General features: G+C 39.3%; 1 protein-coding gene across 1 annotated transcript in view; it reads left to right on the top strand.

The window, feature by feature from the left end:
* Positions 1 to 17,625, top strand: part of PSTPIP2 (proline-serine-threonine phosphatase interacting protein 2) — a 70,097-nt gene that overhangs the window by 28,152 nt on the left and 24,320 nt on the right. The window contains exons 2-3 of the mRNA XM_045527923.1: positions 1,174 to 1,274; positions 10,470 to 10,547. Coding sequence (XP_045383879.1) covers positions 1,174 to 1,274; positions 10,470 to 10,547 — 179 coding nt within the window. The remainder of the gene's footprint in view (positions 1 to 1,173; positions 1,275 to 10,469; positions 10,548 to 17,625) is intronic.

Raw genomic sequence — 17,625 nt, 5'->3', positions numbered from 1 at the left:
AGATACTCTTTCTCAGATTGAGGACATTCCCTCCTATTACTGGTTTGTTGATTGTCTATTGTGAAGTCGCACTGAAGTTTTTCAAATCCTGTTTCTGTATCTGTTGAGATGATTATATGACTCTTCTCCTTTTTTTCCATTAATATGGTGAATTGTATTGATTGACTTTCAAAAGTTAAACTAACGTTATAATATTGAGATCAATAACATTTGATCATGATGTGTAATACTTTTATTTATTCCTGGACATGATATATTAATATTTTAAGATTTTTATGTCTCTGTTCATGAGAGATACTTTCCTGTAACATTCTTCCCTGCTTTTCTTGTAATGTCCTTGTGTTTTTTGGTAACCAGGTTATGCTGGTGTCATAAAACAAGTTGAGAAGTATTTCCCTTTTTCTGTTTTCTAAAAGAGTTTTGGTGAGATTGGTTTTATTTCTCCCCTTAAATGTTTGATAGAATTCAACATTGTATTCTGAATCTAATGTTTTCATTGTGGGAAGGTTTTACATTATGTATTCAGTTTCTTTAAAGATGTAGGACTATTCAGGTGTGTGTTTCCCCTTATGTCAGTTTTGGTAAGTTATGTCTTGCAAAGATATTTCATCATAGTTCATATTATTCCCTTGTTATTATTTTAACTTCTGTAGAATCTGACTATATTGATTGAAATCTGATGGTCCCTCTTTCATCTTGATATTGTAATTTGTGTTTTCTCTCTTTCTTTTGTTTTTTGATTAACTTTACTATGGGCTTATTGAGGGCCTTTTGTGGTTCCATAAAAATTTCAGAATTTTTTTTTCCAATTCTGTGAAGAATGTCATTTGTATTTTGAGAGGGATTGCATTGAATCTCCTTCTCCCTCTCCTGGTTTCACTTCAGGCTTGAGCAGAGGGCCAGGCCAGCTTCCTCACCCCTGTGCCTCTTATTCCTGTCACTTCCTTCCTGTTTTGTGGCCCTTCAGTATCATCATTTTAAAAACTCTTCCACGGCTACACCCATTCTTCTTTCTTCTGTTTGTTCCTCTTGGTCACATGTGTCTTGGAGGTAAAGTGAGTCAGCAATGTCCCATGGCCAGCTTCCCACCTATTCTGTCCCATCCTCTCTCCAGGCCTCAGGGCTGCCATCCCTGCCCTTCCTGGTCTGACGCCATGTTGTTTTTCCCACCAGAGTTCGGACATCCTCAGCACCATTGGCTATGACAATATCATCCAGCATCTGAACAATGGCCGCAAGAACTGCAAAGAGTTCGAAGACTTTTTAAAGGAAAGGTACTGTGCTCTGTCCTCTCTGAAGAGGGTGGGCCAAGACAGCCCCACACAAACAGGGAACGATTTACTGTTGTGCTTTTGTGTTAATGAGCCTGAAGACCCTCTGCTATAGGTTATGGATGATACCCAGGAAATAAATGATATATTGTCCTAAAGTTCTTAGAAACTGGTTTGAGATAAGATTCATGGCGAAGCAGCAAACAAATTATATTAAGTAAGCAAAATATACCAAGTAGTGTGGTATTAGTAACACTGAAAGATTCCATGGGAGAGATCCTTGCAGTGGCCCTCAGAGAGTGAGGCGGATTTGACAGGTCAAGGAGTATCCGGAGGTGGGAATGGATGCTGCCCGAGAACTATCCTCCAAGTCAGGTTCTTGGTGCTCCTCAGAAAAAGAATTTCAGGACACACCAATAAGCCAAAGCAAGCAGCTTTTCTTGAAAGCAAAAGTGAAAGTATACACTCAAGACCAAGAGAGCAGGCAGGCTCAAAAAGAGCAGCTGCACAGGGAAGATGTGGTTTTTGGTCTTTTAAAGTCTTGTGAATTGATGGGAGGACCATCCAAGGCTAAGTGGTTGACTTTTTACTAAGAATTTGCAGAACTCCTAGAATTGGGTTCCTTCCCATTTTCATACTTGATATAGTTGTTTTGGAACTGTCATGGTGATTTCGAGGGCCAACCACAGCGTCAATAATATAATTAGCTAAAGTTCATGTAAGGTGATCTAGACAGCTGACAAACCGGTTGAAGCCGGTTCTTGTCTGTGATTATCAACCCCCCTTAGTTAGACTTTAACACCTGTACCCACTCTGCAAGCCCCTGCATCTGGCTGTTAGCTTAGTAGTCAAACTTCTTGGGTGGAAAAGAGGGAGTGTTCCCCTCAAAGGAGGAGGAACAACGGCCAGCTCCATGGGGCTGACAGTGGATGAGCCTCTCTCTGTCCATCTCTGCTAAGACACATGTGGCAGAGTTCCAGGTCCTCTGCACCTTTGGTCCTCTGCCTGAGGGTGGTTAATTTCAGCACCTGTACCCACTGTGCAAGCCTGTGCATCCAGTCTCAGCCCTGTCTCCTAGTCTTCTCTCTAACAGTAAGAGGGAGGCAGAGCCCGATTCAGAGACCAGGAGGGCAAGGAGCTGTGGGAAAGTTGCAGGCAGATCATGGCGCTCCCAAAGGTGGCGGGGTTTGGTGGTCCATGGGGAATTGGCATGGTTTAGAGGATTTTCTTTTTAAATGGATACGATGTTTAAAAAAAATTCTATGCCTAATGAGTTACACTAGTTTTTTCTTTTTCTTTCTTTCTTTCTTTCTTTCTTTCTTTCTTTCTTTCTTTCTTTCTTTCTTTCTTTCTTTCTTTCTTTCTTTCTTTCTTTCTTTCTTTCTTTCTTTCTTTCTTTTCTTTCTTTCTTTCTTTCTTTCTTTCTTTCTTTTCTTTCTTTCTTTTTTTTCTTGAGACAAGAGTCTCACTCTGTTGCCCGGGCTAGGGTGGGTGCCATGGCATCAGCCTAGCTCAGAGCAACCTCAAACTCCTGGGCTCAAGCAATCCTCCTGCCTCAGCCTCCCGAGTAGCTGAGACTACAGGCATGTGCCACCATGCCTGGCTAATTTTTCTATATATAGTTTTAGATGTCCAGCTAATTTCTTTCTATTTTTTTTAGTAGAGATGGAGTCTCGCTGTTGCTCAGGCTAGTCTCGAACTCCTGAGCTCAAATGATCTGCCAGCCTCGGCCTCCCAGAGTGCTAGGATTACAGGCATGAGCCACCACGCCGGGCCAAGTTACACAAGTTTTGTGGAAAATCTTATTCTTCCAGAAGATCCCATTTCCCAGAGGTTCTGGATGAAGAAGTGCTTTAGGAGGATTTTTGGCCAAAGATCAGAATTCTTGCTAAGACCCAAATTAATGAACGGGTTCTATTTGTCAGGCAGTAAGCGAAAGGCTCAGAACTTGGAGACACAGATATCAAAGTGTTTTCAGTAAAGTCTCTCCGCTTTCTACTCAAGGCAAGATTGGGTAATGATCTGTGGTTATTATTATGTGGCTATGGGCTGTGCTAGGAGCTTGGTCTCCGTATTTCTATTACCATAACATTGAGGTTTGCACATCCCTTTGACACTTGTATGCACTGCAAGGGGTAGGGTATTATTAGTACCATTTTCTTTACAGGACAATGTAGCTTGGTAGATGCAATTTACTACCGGAATCTAGAAAGTGACAGAACCTAGCTCCATCGGAGTCTCACACAACTGCTGTGTTTATGACTCATCGACTCTGGGCATATGGGCAGGTGGCTTTCTGGGGGGACAGGCTTGTTCTCAGCACAGAGATGTTTTTTCCCTCCCTTTTAGTCGTGTTTCATACGTTCTCACTCCTCACACCCATTCTCTCTGTTCCAGCCAAATGGGCTCACTAGTGAGCATGCTGTGGGTCTCTCTGCTGCTACATCCTTACTCCAGCATTTCCCGACCTGAGTGTCCTCCTTTCTTCTTGATGCCTGAGTAAATTCTCTCCATCCTTCAAAGTCCACATCAAATTTTTCTCTTAATTTTTCTTTAAAGGAAGCATTCTGCATAGAGCTTCCATCTGAGGTCTTCTAGTTGGTTAACAATTAAAATGAAGCCACCTTGTCACTGGTAGCCCAAGCCCATGGACTCTCCCACCCCTAGACCCCCAGGTGGGGCCAGACATTACATAATAAGTTCCTGATATGAGCAGGATTTGAGAAATATAAAAAATGTGGATAATCATACCTCAGACGGTAGCTAGGGGTGATTAAATGAGATTATATTAGTAGCTGCTGTTTATCGAAGCCTTACTAGATACAAGCTACCATATATTTGTATATATTATCTCATTTAATTCTCATAATAACCCTGTGGGGTAAGTTTTGTCATCGTTGTGTTACAATTAAAGAAAGTGAAGTTCAGAGAGGTTATGTAACTGGTCTAAGGACAGATAGCTAATAGGGAGTAGATCTTGTTTCAAACCTAGTAAAGCTGGGCCTTGCAATCTGTGCTGTTAACCACTACAGAGTTCCTAGGACGCTGCCTGGTATACCATAAGTGGTGGGCAAATGGTACCCATTACTAATATTGTTATATTAAGTCTGAAAGGTAGGCAGGGAATATATCATTAATTAGCTTCATTTTACAGATGACAAAACTGAGGTTTAGTGGGGCTTAAATGACTTGCCCAAGATTACAAAATCCATAAGTAGTAGAGCCTGGACTTCTATTAACCTCATGTCTGATGGTTTTTCCACTTTACTTAATGTCCTTCTGAGAAGACTGGGTATATGCTGTGAAAGGGAGTTTCACCAGGAACTTGGCAGCCAGTTCAGTTCTCTTAATTGTGTGTTGCAACAGGATCCCGAGTAGGGAGGAGGGAAGCATGCTGGTGGAACCCCTTTACACACAGAATTCTGTACCCCTTATAGATGAGTGGCTACACCCACAGACTGGGGCAGCAGTTCCCAACTTTTTGGCACCAGAGACCAGTTTCATGGAAGATAGTTTTTCCACAGACAGTGCGGGGATGGTTTTGGGATGATTCAAGCGCATTACATTTGTGGTGCACTTTATTCCTATTATTATTACATTGTAATATACACTATAAGCCTGCCACCAGACGCAGCTTAATTGTCACTTGCCATTCACTGATAGGGTTTTGATATGAGTCTGCAAGCAATTGATTTATTATGGTCTCTGTGCAGTCAAACCTTTCTGCTCATGATAATCTGTATTTGCAGCTGCTCCCCAGCACTAATGTCACTGTCTCAGCTCCACCTCCGACCATCAGGCATTAGATTCTCATAAGGAGCGCAAAACCTAGATCCCTCTCATGCACAGTTTGCAGTGGGGTTCATGCTTCTATGAGACTCTAACGCGGCTGCTGATGTGATAGGAGGTGGAGCTTATGCAGTGATGTGAGTGATGGGGAGCGGTTGTAAATGCAGATGAAGCTCTGCTGGCTTGCCCATACCCACCGCTCACCTCCTGCTGTGTGGCCCGGTTCTTAACAGGCCATGGACTGCTACTGGTTCGTGGCCTGGGGGTTGGGGAGGGCAGAACTAGGGGAGCCACAGCCCCAGTGCCTCAGGACTCTGTACCCTTCCCCACGAGCTCCAAACATCCGATGATCAGCCTGCCCTGGCTACATGTCTGATTCCAAGACCCTCACTGTGGGTCAGCTATTTCTCAGGACAGGCTTAGGGGCTTATGGGTGACAGATTGCCAAGGTGGGAATGACAGACTCCCTTGGGCATTAGCACCCTGTAGTCAAGTTACAGTCAAGCCATTATGGCCTGTATTAGTTTCCTAGGGCTGCTGCAACAAATTGCCACAAAGTAAGTGGCTTAAAATAAAAGAATTTATTCTCTCATGGTTCTGTGGGCCAGAAGTCCAGAATTGACATTGGCAGGATCATGCTCTGTTGAAGGCTCTAGGGGAGAATGTATTCCATGTCTTTCTCTTAGCTTCTGGTGTGGCTGGCAATCCTTGTCAGGCCTTGGCTTATGGCTGCATAACTCCAACCTCTTCCTCCATCGTCATGTGGCATTCTTCCCCAGTGTCTTTGACTTGTCTTCTTATAAGGACACCAGTCATATTGCATTAAGAACCCACCCTACTCCAGTATGACCTCACCTCAACTAATTACATCTGGAACATCCCTATTTCCAAATAAGGTCATGTTCTGAGACACGGGGGTCATATTCTGGGGGAGGAATACCCATAGCATGTGCTCAATAGATTGGGCTGGAAGCTGGGACCTACAAGGGACATAGAGTACTAGGACAGGAGTCTAGACACCTGGGTTCTCTAATCCTGGCTTTCTCAGTAGGCAGCGGTCATATTAATCAAGGGCTTAGACCTTTCTAGGTGCCACTTTTCTCATCTATAAAATAAAGGGCTTGTACTAGATGTTCTGTAAGAGCTTCTCAGATATAACAACATGGACTTTTCCAAGGCATTTATAATTCAGCTGAGGTGCTATGAGTGGCATATACGGTAAAAATAAACACAATAACTAAATATCATGTTTTATGGCAAAAGGAGTTCATCCTATATGCCCACTCTGATTTGGGGGCTGCCTGGAGTACTGGGTGGAGGATCACCCTGAGGCTGCTTTCAGGCCCGATGGAAAAGGCCATATCTGACGATGTTTGCCATGGGTTGGTGAAGAGAAAATGGCAGATGTATTGCTCCTGGTTTGGGAAGTTGGGTGGGGAGAGGTCAAAGTGAGGTGGGGTTTTCAAGGAGGGCTTTGTGAAGAAAGTGTAGCCAGCTGAGTGCTAAGAGGAGGAGTATTCCTTCTTCTGTTTTCGGTACTGTTTTGACATTTCCATCTGGCCCTTGTTACATGATAAATAAACTAAAGTATTGGTTTACATCTCTCTCCCCCGCGAGAATACGAACTCCACTGGGCAGGTCTCATGTTTCAGTCATCTCTGAGTTCTTTGCACCTAATGTGATGCCAGGCACGTTGTGGATGTTCCATAAATGACAAATTGATGATCAGATGAGGGAATATTTGGACAGGTGGTAGAAGGGTGATCTAGGTAAAGACTCTGCTATTCAAGGGAGAGTTTTGCAAAGCCCTGGTGTTTCCTTCATTGGCCTGTAGCCAGTGGACCCACTGCTTCCTGTTTGCTGGGGAAACACCCTCTCAACCTCGGTGGTTATTTCCCTAGTTTCATGAGAAGGAGGCTGTAATTTCACTTCCTTTAAAGCTACTTCTTTTCCCCAAAGAGCACACCACTGTGCTTGCTGGAAGTCATTACTTAACAGGTCCGAGGACTTCCCATGGGGAACAGATGCTGCCTATGATATGTTCAGATTCTAACATTCATTCCTCTTAATGTTAGAAGAAAGGGACTGAGGAACGTTGCTTCCTGGAAACCACAAAAGATTCACAGGAAATTTTAATGGATTTAATTTTGAAACGATAAAATACATGTACATTTAATTTTTAAAATTTTTTTGTAGAGACAAGTTTTCATTATTTCACCAAGGCTGGTCTCAAACTTCTAGCCTCAAGCGATCGTCTCGCCTTGGCCTCCCAAAGTGCTGGGATTACAGGTTTGAGTCACTGCGACTGGCCCATTGTATATTTTTACAAAATGAAAATGGCCTTAATATATTTTTACATGTAAAATATTAAATGTTCATTGTAGAGTGTCCTACATTTTTACAGAGATGAACAGGAATTTAGAAAGGTAGAAAAAGTAGGTAGGGAGTTAAAGGCATCTTTTTCTATAACTAGAGTCAGTTTCAGGTGCACTTTACATTGTCAGGAACTGGCAAAAACTTTAGAAATAGAGTCCAAGAACAGAGGCCTGAGAAGAAACAGGATTCTTGTGCTAACTGTAGTACTGAGCACTACATAATATCAGAAGGGGTCCATGTGCAGTGGCTTATGCCTATAATCCCAGCACTTTGGGAGACCAAGGAGGAAGGATTGCTTGAGCCCAGGAGTTCAAGATCAGAAGGGAATGAAGGAGAATTCACTTGCATGGTCTCAGCACAAATAGAGAGGGCTGCCCACAGTACAAGGAACAAAACGAAGGCAAATGACACAGCCATGCAAATAAATGCACCCCAGCCAAAAAAAGGAGGAAAGGATAGAAAGAAGAAAGAAACCAAGTCAAAGACAATGAAAGAACCAGATCCCATAACTCAAGAACAGACAGGCAAAGCCAATCCAACATCTGGGTAACTGATCCCAAGTAGCAAATTTTCCAAAGGGAGTAGTGAAAGTATTCAGAGATATAATACAGGAAAAATTTCATGAAATGAAGAACTAAATAGATCTAAAGGGCACCTTATAAACCAGAAAATACCAATACACAGTAATCAATATTGAGTATGATTACATAAGAGTCAATATGAACATACATCCTGGTGAAGTTACTGAATTAAAGAAAGAATTCTTCAAGTATCTAGGAAGGGAAAAAAACAAATTGCCTATAAGAAATAATCAGGAAAAAAAATTGGGATGGCCCTAGGCTTCTGTACAATGAGAAGCCAGTGGAAGAAGTTCAGCCAAGTTCTGAGGGAAAGTTTAAGAAGATTCATTACACCAGTGAGGTTGTTATTCAGATAGAAAGGCCACAGGTAATTGGTCCCCAATATGAAAGAACTACGAGAATACTGATCCCCTCCTCACCCCCAAACCATTTTGGCAAAAGATTCTGAAGTGATGAAATTCAGCCAACCAAGAAATGAATCAAAATTAAAATCTTAGGGATGGATAGTTATGGTAACAGGACTGTTGTTGAGCCTCAAATCCATTTTGATAAATAGTTAAGCCTAAGTAACTGGAGGAAAAACGATGGGAGAACAGAATGTGTTATACATAAATGAAGCAAAAATAACATAAACAACATTATGGAGGAGGCAGGGGTACAATAGCACAATGACAGCACACTGTCAAACAGCTAAAGCAGTCTAAAACAGGAATAAATAGTTAAAATATTTTCATATCTCCATCCTCTTAATTTTCATAAACTTTTTTAACCTCAGAAAGATCTTTTAGGAACTGATATTTGCTGTGGCAAAGCAAGAATTATTTAAAATCCAGCAATTCCTTCAGCTTCATTTCAGTTTCCTTTTCTTCTGTGAAATTCAAGTGAAATCAGGTTTAAGCCTCTATTTTTAAAAAGCATGTTAAGTATGGTGTCATTCTTTTAAAATTATTTGTTGTGTTTACCTGTTCATCCATCCTATCTGCATACCTGCATAAGGAAAAGCCCATTACTGTCATCACCAAATGTTAAGTCTAATTATTTTTGGTTGGTGGAATTCTGGATGGTTTGTTGTTTTCTTCTTTGTACTTTTCTTTTTGCATGTATCTATCATTTTAACAAAATAAAGTCGTTATTTAGAAAGGACAAATGACAGAATGGAAGAAACTTTGCAACATATGGAAGAATAAGTATTATATGCATAGGACATAAAGAACTTCTACCAAATAATAGGAAAAAGGCAAAATGCTTAGTTAAAAAATTGGATGGGTCAGGCGTGGTGGCTCACATCTGTAATCCTAGCACTCTATGAGGCCAAGGCGGGGGGATTGCTTGAGCTCAGGAGTTCAAGGACCAGCCTGAGCAAGAGTGAGACCTCATCTCTACTAAAAATAGAAAAAATTAGTTGAGCGTGGTGGCATATTCCAGCTACTTGGGAGGCTGAGGCAAGAGGATCGCTTGAATCTAGAAGTTTGAGGTTGCAGTGAGCTATGATGACGCCGTTGTACTTTACCCTGGAGTGACAGAGCAAGACTCTGTCTCAAAAAAAAAAGTTGGATGATAACTTATAAAAGAAGAAATGCAAATGATCAATAAACATATAAAATGATGCACAACCACACCAGAAATCAGAGAAATGCAAATTAAAATGAGATTTTTTCTTTCTTTCAACCTCCCTCTTCAGACTGGTAACAATTAAAAGAGATAGTTACTATCCAATGTGGGTGGGAGTTTGTGGGAATGGGAGCTCTCATACACTTTTTATGGAAGTATAAATTGAGAAGGCTTTTTTGGAGGGCAATTTGGCGCTACTTTTCAAAATTTAAAATGCATACCTCTTTGATCTAATAAATTCACTTTCTCAGATTTCTTAGAAAAACACTCTCATAGATGCCCATGGATATATGTTCAAGGATGTTCATTTAGATTTTTTTTTTTTTTTGGTGGAAACAAATCAGGGGACCCTGTACTATGGAAAACTCCATATTATGAACACAGTGGATTTGTATGTACTGATAAGGAAGGTTCCATATGTTGTATTACTAGGTGAAAAACAGAACAACAAATAATACACTGATCTCAATTACACAAACAGAGGATTACATACATGTGTGTGTGAGATGGAGAAAAGATGGAGGAGGGTTGGGCCTTGGGGTGCGGCATTTAATGGAAATCTCTCTCATTCCACTTTGAGAATGCTCAGTTTTACTGTAATGTTCATGGAATGTCCCTGTTAGGGACTTCTAGTCAGAGAAGACCACCTTAGTGATGAGGGCCACTGGTCTTTTTACTGTTCTTCCCCATTACGTAGAGGAAGTTTTGCATTTTAGAGAATGGCGTTGTATCTGAGCAGCTACTGTCAAAGATGCGGGTTTGCCTTCCAGGGGAGTGTATTGTGTGTTATCCAAGAGTGAGCTCTGAGAAGGACCCACAACCCTCTCTCCTGTTCCCCTAGGGCAGCAATTGAAGAGAAATACGGCAAAGATCTGCTCAGCCTCTCCAGGAAAAAGCCATGTGGACAGTCTGAGATCAAGTAGGTGCCATGTCTCTTTCTCATTTCCAGGTTGGCTAATAATGCCCAGGATGCCCCATCGCTCAGCAGAGTTGGCCAGAAGGTTGAAGTGTGTTGGCTGAATTTATTTTTACTTTTTTATTTTTTGAGATGGGATCTGGCTGGGCTCCAATCTGTGATTCTTCTGTCTTAGCCGCCCAGCAGCTCAGACTATAGGCATGGGCCAGCCTGAAAAAAGTTTTAATTTTTTTTTCTTATTTTCAATTGTGAAAAATCTAGACAAGCAGAAAGAAGGCAAAAATGGACTGTGAAGCCACAACCCATTATTAGTATTTTCTAAATTTTACTTGAAGTCTTTTTATATATATACTTTTCTATAGGTAGGACTATATTATATATAATTTTATATTAATACTAGAAATTTAATAGGGGGATTTTCATTATATATGTATGCCTTTAAAATAATATATATTTTAAATAAGATTGCTATAAAATTATATGTAAAATATAAAATTATATATGTGTTTTATGGTTTGTGAAAACTTTGAGACTGTCTTTGCACCATTTTATGGTTCTTACCACCAATGTGAGATTTCTGTGCCATAATTATTTACTCTTCAGTCATTCGTCAAATACTCTGAGGATATAGAAAGGACCAGGGCATGGTGCCTACTTTAGGAATATACTCCCTCTCATACAGGGATGGCTTTCCTGGCATTATTAAGGAACCCACACTTAGAAGGGCTTCATAATTGGTTTAATTCTCTGCCATCACTGTTCTGAAATTTGAATAATTTATAAACACGGGGCCTCACATTTTCATTTTGCAGTGGGCCTCATGAATTATGTAGCTCATCCTACTAATATAGAAATTTTAGATTTCATCCCCAACTTGAGCATGTTAAAGGAGATTTGGGAGAAGTAGGGCAGGCTCTCTTTGTAGACCTAATCACATAACATAACTTACCTGGATACTGCTCTGGCTGTGCTACAAACACCTTCAGAGATACCTGGAGGTTTCTGTCCCCTCAGAGGTCCTAATGGGGGCAAAAGGACATCTCTTGCTTCTAACACACACACACACACACACACACACACACACTCATACACTCATCTAAGATTGCAAAGAAAGGTATTGGATTATGGAGAAGGAGGAAAACATTAAAATATTAATAGTTACATAAACCTAAAAAAACTTGTTACCTTCAGACATAGGACATTAGTACAAGGAGAATTTGTTTATTCATTGATTAATTATATTTTATTTTATTTTTGATGTTTTAAATGAAAATTTTAAAAAATCAGAAAAACAAAAAGACAAACATAATGAATATCTATATAACTCATCACCTAGATTTTATAATTATTAACAATTTTAAACACCTTAAATTTAAACCTGGAGTCAGCTATTTCTCCAAGTATACCTGGTTCCTCTTGGCGATTAATTGTATTTAGAGACCAAACTCTCAGCTCTAGTGATGGTCATTGTCACAGAGGTATCACTGTTTGTATTCTTTCTCAGGGGACAGATTTAAAAGTGTAAGTTCATATTGATATTTCCAATTCCAATTTAACTTTAGAGGGTTTTGCTTAACTTCTTTAATTTTATGTTTGTATTTCTTTCCTTTTACACTGAAACCATGATAATATTAGCGTAATTATTTGCTTTATTTGAAAAAATATATATATATTTATTTTGAGACAGAGTCTCACTCTGTCACCCTGGCTAGAGTGCAGTGGCATCATCATAGGTCACCACAATCTCCAACTGCTGGGCTCAAATGATCCTCCTGCTTCAGCCCCCTGAGTAGCTGGGACTACAGGCTTGCACCACCACACTTGCCTAATTTTTCTATGTTTTGTAGAGATGGGGTCTCGGTCTTGCTCAGGCTGGTCTCAAACTCCTGGCCTCGAATGATCCTCCCACCTTGGCCTCCCACAGTGCTAGGATTATAGACATTAGCCACCCCACCTGGCCTGACAATCTATAGTGTTTCAAAATAATATCAATATTGCCACTAATAATAAAACTTCTGAATGAAGTTTAATATTTTTTTTCAGTTCCTTTTGATATTAGGCCACAGGAAGTTGCTGTGTGTGACTACGTAACCAGTGTTACATATATTAGGCTTATTTGTTTCAGTTCATTTTAAATTTTAGGGATTGTTTTCTTTTTCCTATTTGATTTATTTTTATTTTTTGAATATGTAAAAGATTTACATGTACAAAGGTCAAAACTGCATCAATTTGGATAAGTTTCACTGTCATGCAAAGAAGGTTTAGATCATTTTCTGGAAGATTAGTGGATCAGATGACAAAAAAACTTGTTTATGTATAAAGCAAGCATAAGCTATTTGGAAAAATATCAAAAAACTTCTGAGGTGATATGATGGAAAATAGCCATATTCTCTCTACTATTCCTTTTTTAAAAATTTAATTTATTTTTTTAAATTTTAATAGATTTAGGGGGTACAAATGGTTGTTACATGGATGAATTGCATAGTGGAGAAGTCTAGGCTTTTAATATACCTGTCACCTACATAGTGTACATTATACCCAATAGGTAATTTTTTATCCCATATCTCCCTCCCTCTACTACTTCTTGAAAAAGATATTTAGCAGAATGAATCTGAGCTGAAATGATATTTCTTATATCCTTAGACATTTGACATATAACTTAGTAAGTTCACAGAGAGACTCTACCCCCATTTTCTTCTGTTCCTTGACAAAAGCCAGTCAGTTTTCCTTCTAAGACTATAGCTCAAAGAGGAAGATGCAATAGGATATGAGAACTATGACTGTGCTTTTAAGGCTGAAATGAAAGGCTATTTATGTGACTTCTGCTTTTGTCACCCCATGACATGGTTCCTGGGGAGGCACCCCAGATGAGAGGGCATGACTTTGCTTTTCCATGAACCAGGTAGGATTTTTCATCTCACTGGCCACCCTGAGAGACTCAGGCCTATGATTGGACCTGTTAGTGTTTAAGGCCAGAGTGCTTTTTAAGAAGGTGGTAGAATATTTTCTTTTCCTGCAGTAAAGGAGAGCACTATGGAGAAGAGGGAATGGCTGTTGCCAAGTCACCATGCCCAAGGTTCAGATTCCATGCCCTGGTTTGTCATTATGTCCTGAACCACAGGAAATGGCCATGAAGTGATGATATGAGACAACAAAGCTAATGACAAATGAAAGGGAGATGGAGCCGCTCTTTTAGTGGCCCTTCTGTCAGTCACTTGGGCTGAGAAAAAAATTGTAAACCTTGAGCAGATCATTTAACTGTAAAGCTGGCTTTCCAACCCTGTGACTCACTGTTGAAAAAGATGTCCAGTTGTATCTGCTGTCATACCCATTGTTCTTTTTCCTTTCTCTGAAGACAAGTGAGCATCCCTGCAGAGTGGAATTTTTAATTCCAGTTGACCATTGGTGCATTTGTTTGGATGTGGACAATTTTACAATACATCGTGCTCCTTGAAAAATTGTATCATAACATGGGTAAAGTAAATGGAGAAAGCACAGTTAGGCTATTCTGCTTGATGTGTTTGTAATGACCAGTGCAAATGTTTGTGTGGGAAAAGGTGGAGAGAAATAAGAATGCTTTGTTTTAAGATAAATAAACAGAGTGGGAAAAGTGCGGTAGTAAAAGAAGGGGCCAGTTGGAAAATGCAGGGCTTTTAATTTTCAAAATAGTAGAATATGCCATATATACATACAAATATAAAATGATCCATGATCTTATGATGCTGTGGCTGGGGGCCCATGAATTTACAAAGTCCCATCTCTGTTTGAGTGGGTGGAATGAGCCCAGTCCATTGCCCCCCAAAGGTAGCAGCAAGGAGAACATTCTCAGGGCCACATCACCTCAAACGGGGGTTCACTTAAGAAAGTGCAGGTTGGGGGAGAACTAAAATCATGAGCAATGGGGAGCTGACAACAAGGGGACGAAGAGGGAGACGGAGAGAAGGTATGAAAAATGAGGCGTGATCTTCCATGGCCACAATATGGTAGACTAGATACTGGAAAAACCCTCCCATTGTAAAGCACTTAAAAATGGTAAAGTATATTTTAGTAATTAAAATGAAATACATGGCCATGCTATCAAGAAAGTAAGAAAAATCCTCAGAGGCCAAAGATAAAGTGAAGGCATCCTTCAATGCTCACTTAGCACTCTAGCTTCAAGCTTTTGCTTTATCTCTTAATTCCCAGAGAAAGCCTGGAAACCTGAAAAGAAATGATGTCTTAGTGAAAGGCGAAACCAGAAAAAAAAATTTTTAAAAAGAGATATTAAGGAAAGATACTCTCTAAGCTTCAACTATGAATAAAGAGGGAGGGGTGTATCTCCTAGGACTCTGTAATTACAAGTCGGTCTTTTTGCAGATTTGGAGCTCCAAATTGCCAGTTTTATCAGAGTGGTCTGAAGAATCCTAAGCTAAAAATTTAGTTTAAAAGTGGTCCTGGGTGGTGTGTGGTCACTACTTCCCTGACAGATGTCAACACAGAACCTTTCTAAAGAAACAAGATGAACATTGAATTTATAACATACACACACACACACACACACACACACACACACACACACACACAAATGCACACATAAAAATAAGTAACCATAAGTAAGTGTCAGCAGAAGTAATAAATAGCAGAAATAAATATGCAAAGATTTTAGATACTAGAATTAAGAGGTCCAAAAACAATTATATGTATTGTGTTTAAAGAAAATAAAAGAGTGAATTAAAAGCATGAATAAGGTGACTTTCAGAAGTGTTCAAGAAATTTTGAAAGGGAATCAGGTAGAATTTGTGGAAATAAAATATAAAATACTTAAAATTAAAAATTCAGTAGATGCATTAAGCAGCACATTAACCATAATTGAAGAAGGAATTAGAAATATAGAACTGAAAAAGTCACCAGAGGGTGGGAACGGGGGTTGGGGAGATGTTGGTGAAAGGATACAAAATTTCAGTTAAGAGAAGTAAGTTCAAGAGATCTATTGTACAACATGGTAACTATAGTAACAACATTGTATTGTATTCTTGAGAGTAGCTAAGAGACTAGATTTGAAGTATCCTTGCCACAAAAGATGATAAGTGTGTGAGGTAATGGGTATGTTACTTAGCTGTATTGAGCCATTCCACAATGTATACCTATTTTAAAACATCATTTTGTACATGATAAATATACACAATTTGTATTTGTTGAATAGATAAATAATTTTAAAAAAGAAAAGAAATTACTTAAAATTCACCACAGAAAAAATAGAAATTAAACATAAAGAAAAATTAAGACACCTGGAGAAAAGAATGAGAAAGTCTAATGCACATCTAATTAGAGTTTCAGAAGAGGTAATAGAGATAATGAGAAGAAATTTTTGAAGCAACAAAGGTTGAGAATTTTCTAAAATTGATGAGAGCTATAAATCCTCAGATTCAGGAAGGAACACAAATCCCAAGAATGATAAATTAAAAATAAATTCACAAGTACCTAGGAATAGTCAAACTGAGTAAGATCTAAGATAATGAAAAGGTCTTAAAGGCATCCAGAGAAAATGATTACCTACTAAGGAACATCTAATAGAGTGACAGTTGATTTTTCCAAAGCAACAATGAAGCCAGAGATTGTGGAATTATACCTCTAAAGCACTGAGAGGAAATAACTATCAGTCTGTTTTTTTTATACCTAGACAAATTATTTTTCAAGGAAGAAGAAAAAATTGGCTATGCATAGTGGCTCATGTCTGTAATCCCAGCACTGTGGGAGGCCGAGGTGGGAGGGTTGCTTGAGGCCCAGAGTTTAAAACCATCCTGAGCAAAATAGCAATACTCTGTCTCTACAAAAAAAAAATTAGAAAAATTAGCTTGCCTGGTGGCACACGCTTGTATTAATAGTTCCAGCTACTTGGGAGGCAGGAGGATTGCTTGAGCCCAGGTTGCAGTGAGTCATAATGATGCCACTGCACTCTAGCCTAGGCAAGAGAGGGAGACCCTGGCTCAAAAAAAAAAAAAAAAAAAAAGAGAAGAAAAAATAAAGATAAAAATATAAATATAAATATAGATAGAAAAAATAAAGATATTATCAGACAAAAATTGAGAGTTAACTGTGAGCAGATCTTCAGTAAAAGAACTTCTAAAGGATATACTTCAGGAAGAAGGAAAATAATCCAAGACAAAAGGTCTGAAGTACAGGAAAGTGAGCAAAGAATATGGCAAATGTGGGTATCTAAGCAGTTTATAAAGAAATGGTATTAATATTAATCTTGGTGATTTAAAAAACAAGATGGAACAAAAATATCAGACAGTAATAGCATATAATTTGGTAGGAAGGATAATCTGAGTTAAAGCATTCTTAGGTGTTTTACTGTTTGGGATAAAAGTAAAATATTAACTTTAGACTTTGAGTGAACTTATAAGCAGATTGTTCCCCTGCCAAGCCTCCCAATGAGAATGCAGCCTGGCCAACACCTTGATTGCAGCCTGTGAGACTCTCAGCACAGAATCCAGCTAAGCCACATCCAGACTGCTAACCCACAGAAACTGTGAGATAATAAATGTGTGTTGTTTTATGCTGCTGAGTTTGTTATGCAGCAACAGAAAAAAAAAAAAAAGTAATACAATTTGTTTAATGTCTATCTCCTCCATTAGATTCTGAGGTCTGGGGTGATGTCTATTTATATCATTGAATCACCAACATCTGACACTGTGCCTGGCCCATAGTTTATGGTCAATAAGTATAAGATGATTGATTAAATGAATGAAAAAGGAGGCAGTCAGGAGCTAGGGTTTGAACACTTCCTTTATTGCCTTGCATTCATATTTCTAATTGCCATACTTTAAAGAATGACTGATATTCTTATTAGAAAGGGATCACAACTTGTATATTATCATTGGGGAAAATGCAACATGAAGAGTTTTGGCATCTTGTCCTGCCCAAGTGAACAGTGAAGAATTTCTTGTGCCTGGGATTGAGGAAACTGGACTTAAGAAGTCTTGGCCTTTTGCTGTCTTCTCAAGTTCATGGGCAAAGATGAGTCTGTAGGCTCTAAGTTAAGATGTGGGCAGAGAGAAGCATGCAAGGGCATTATAATAAAATTGTACAGACAATTTCC

Source organism: Lemur catta, chromosome 16, assembly GCF_020740605.2.
Source record: "Lemur catta isolate mLemCat1 chromosome 16, mLemCat1.pri, whole genome shotgun sequence".
Taxonomy (NCBI): Eukaryota; Metazoa; Chordata; class Mammalia; order Primates; family Lemuridae; genus Lemur; species Lemur catta.
This window is presented reverse-complemented; position numbering and strand designations above follow the sequence as displayed.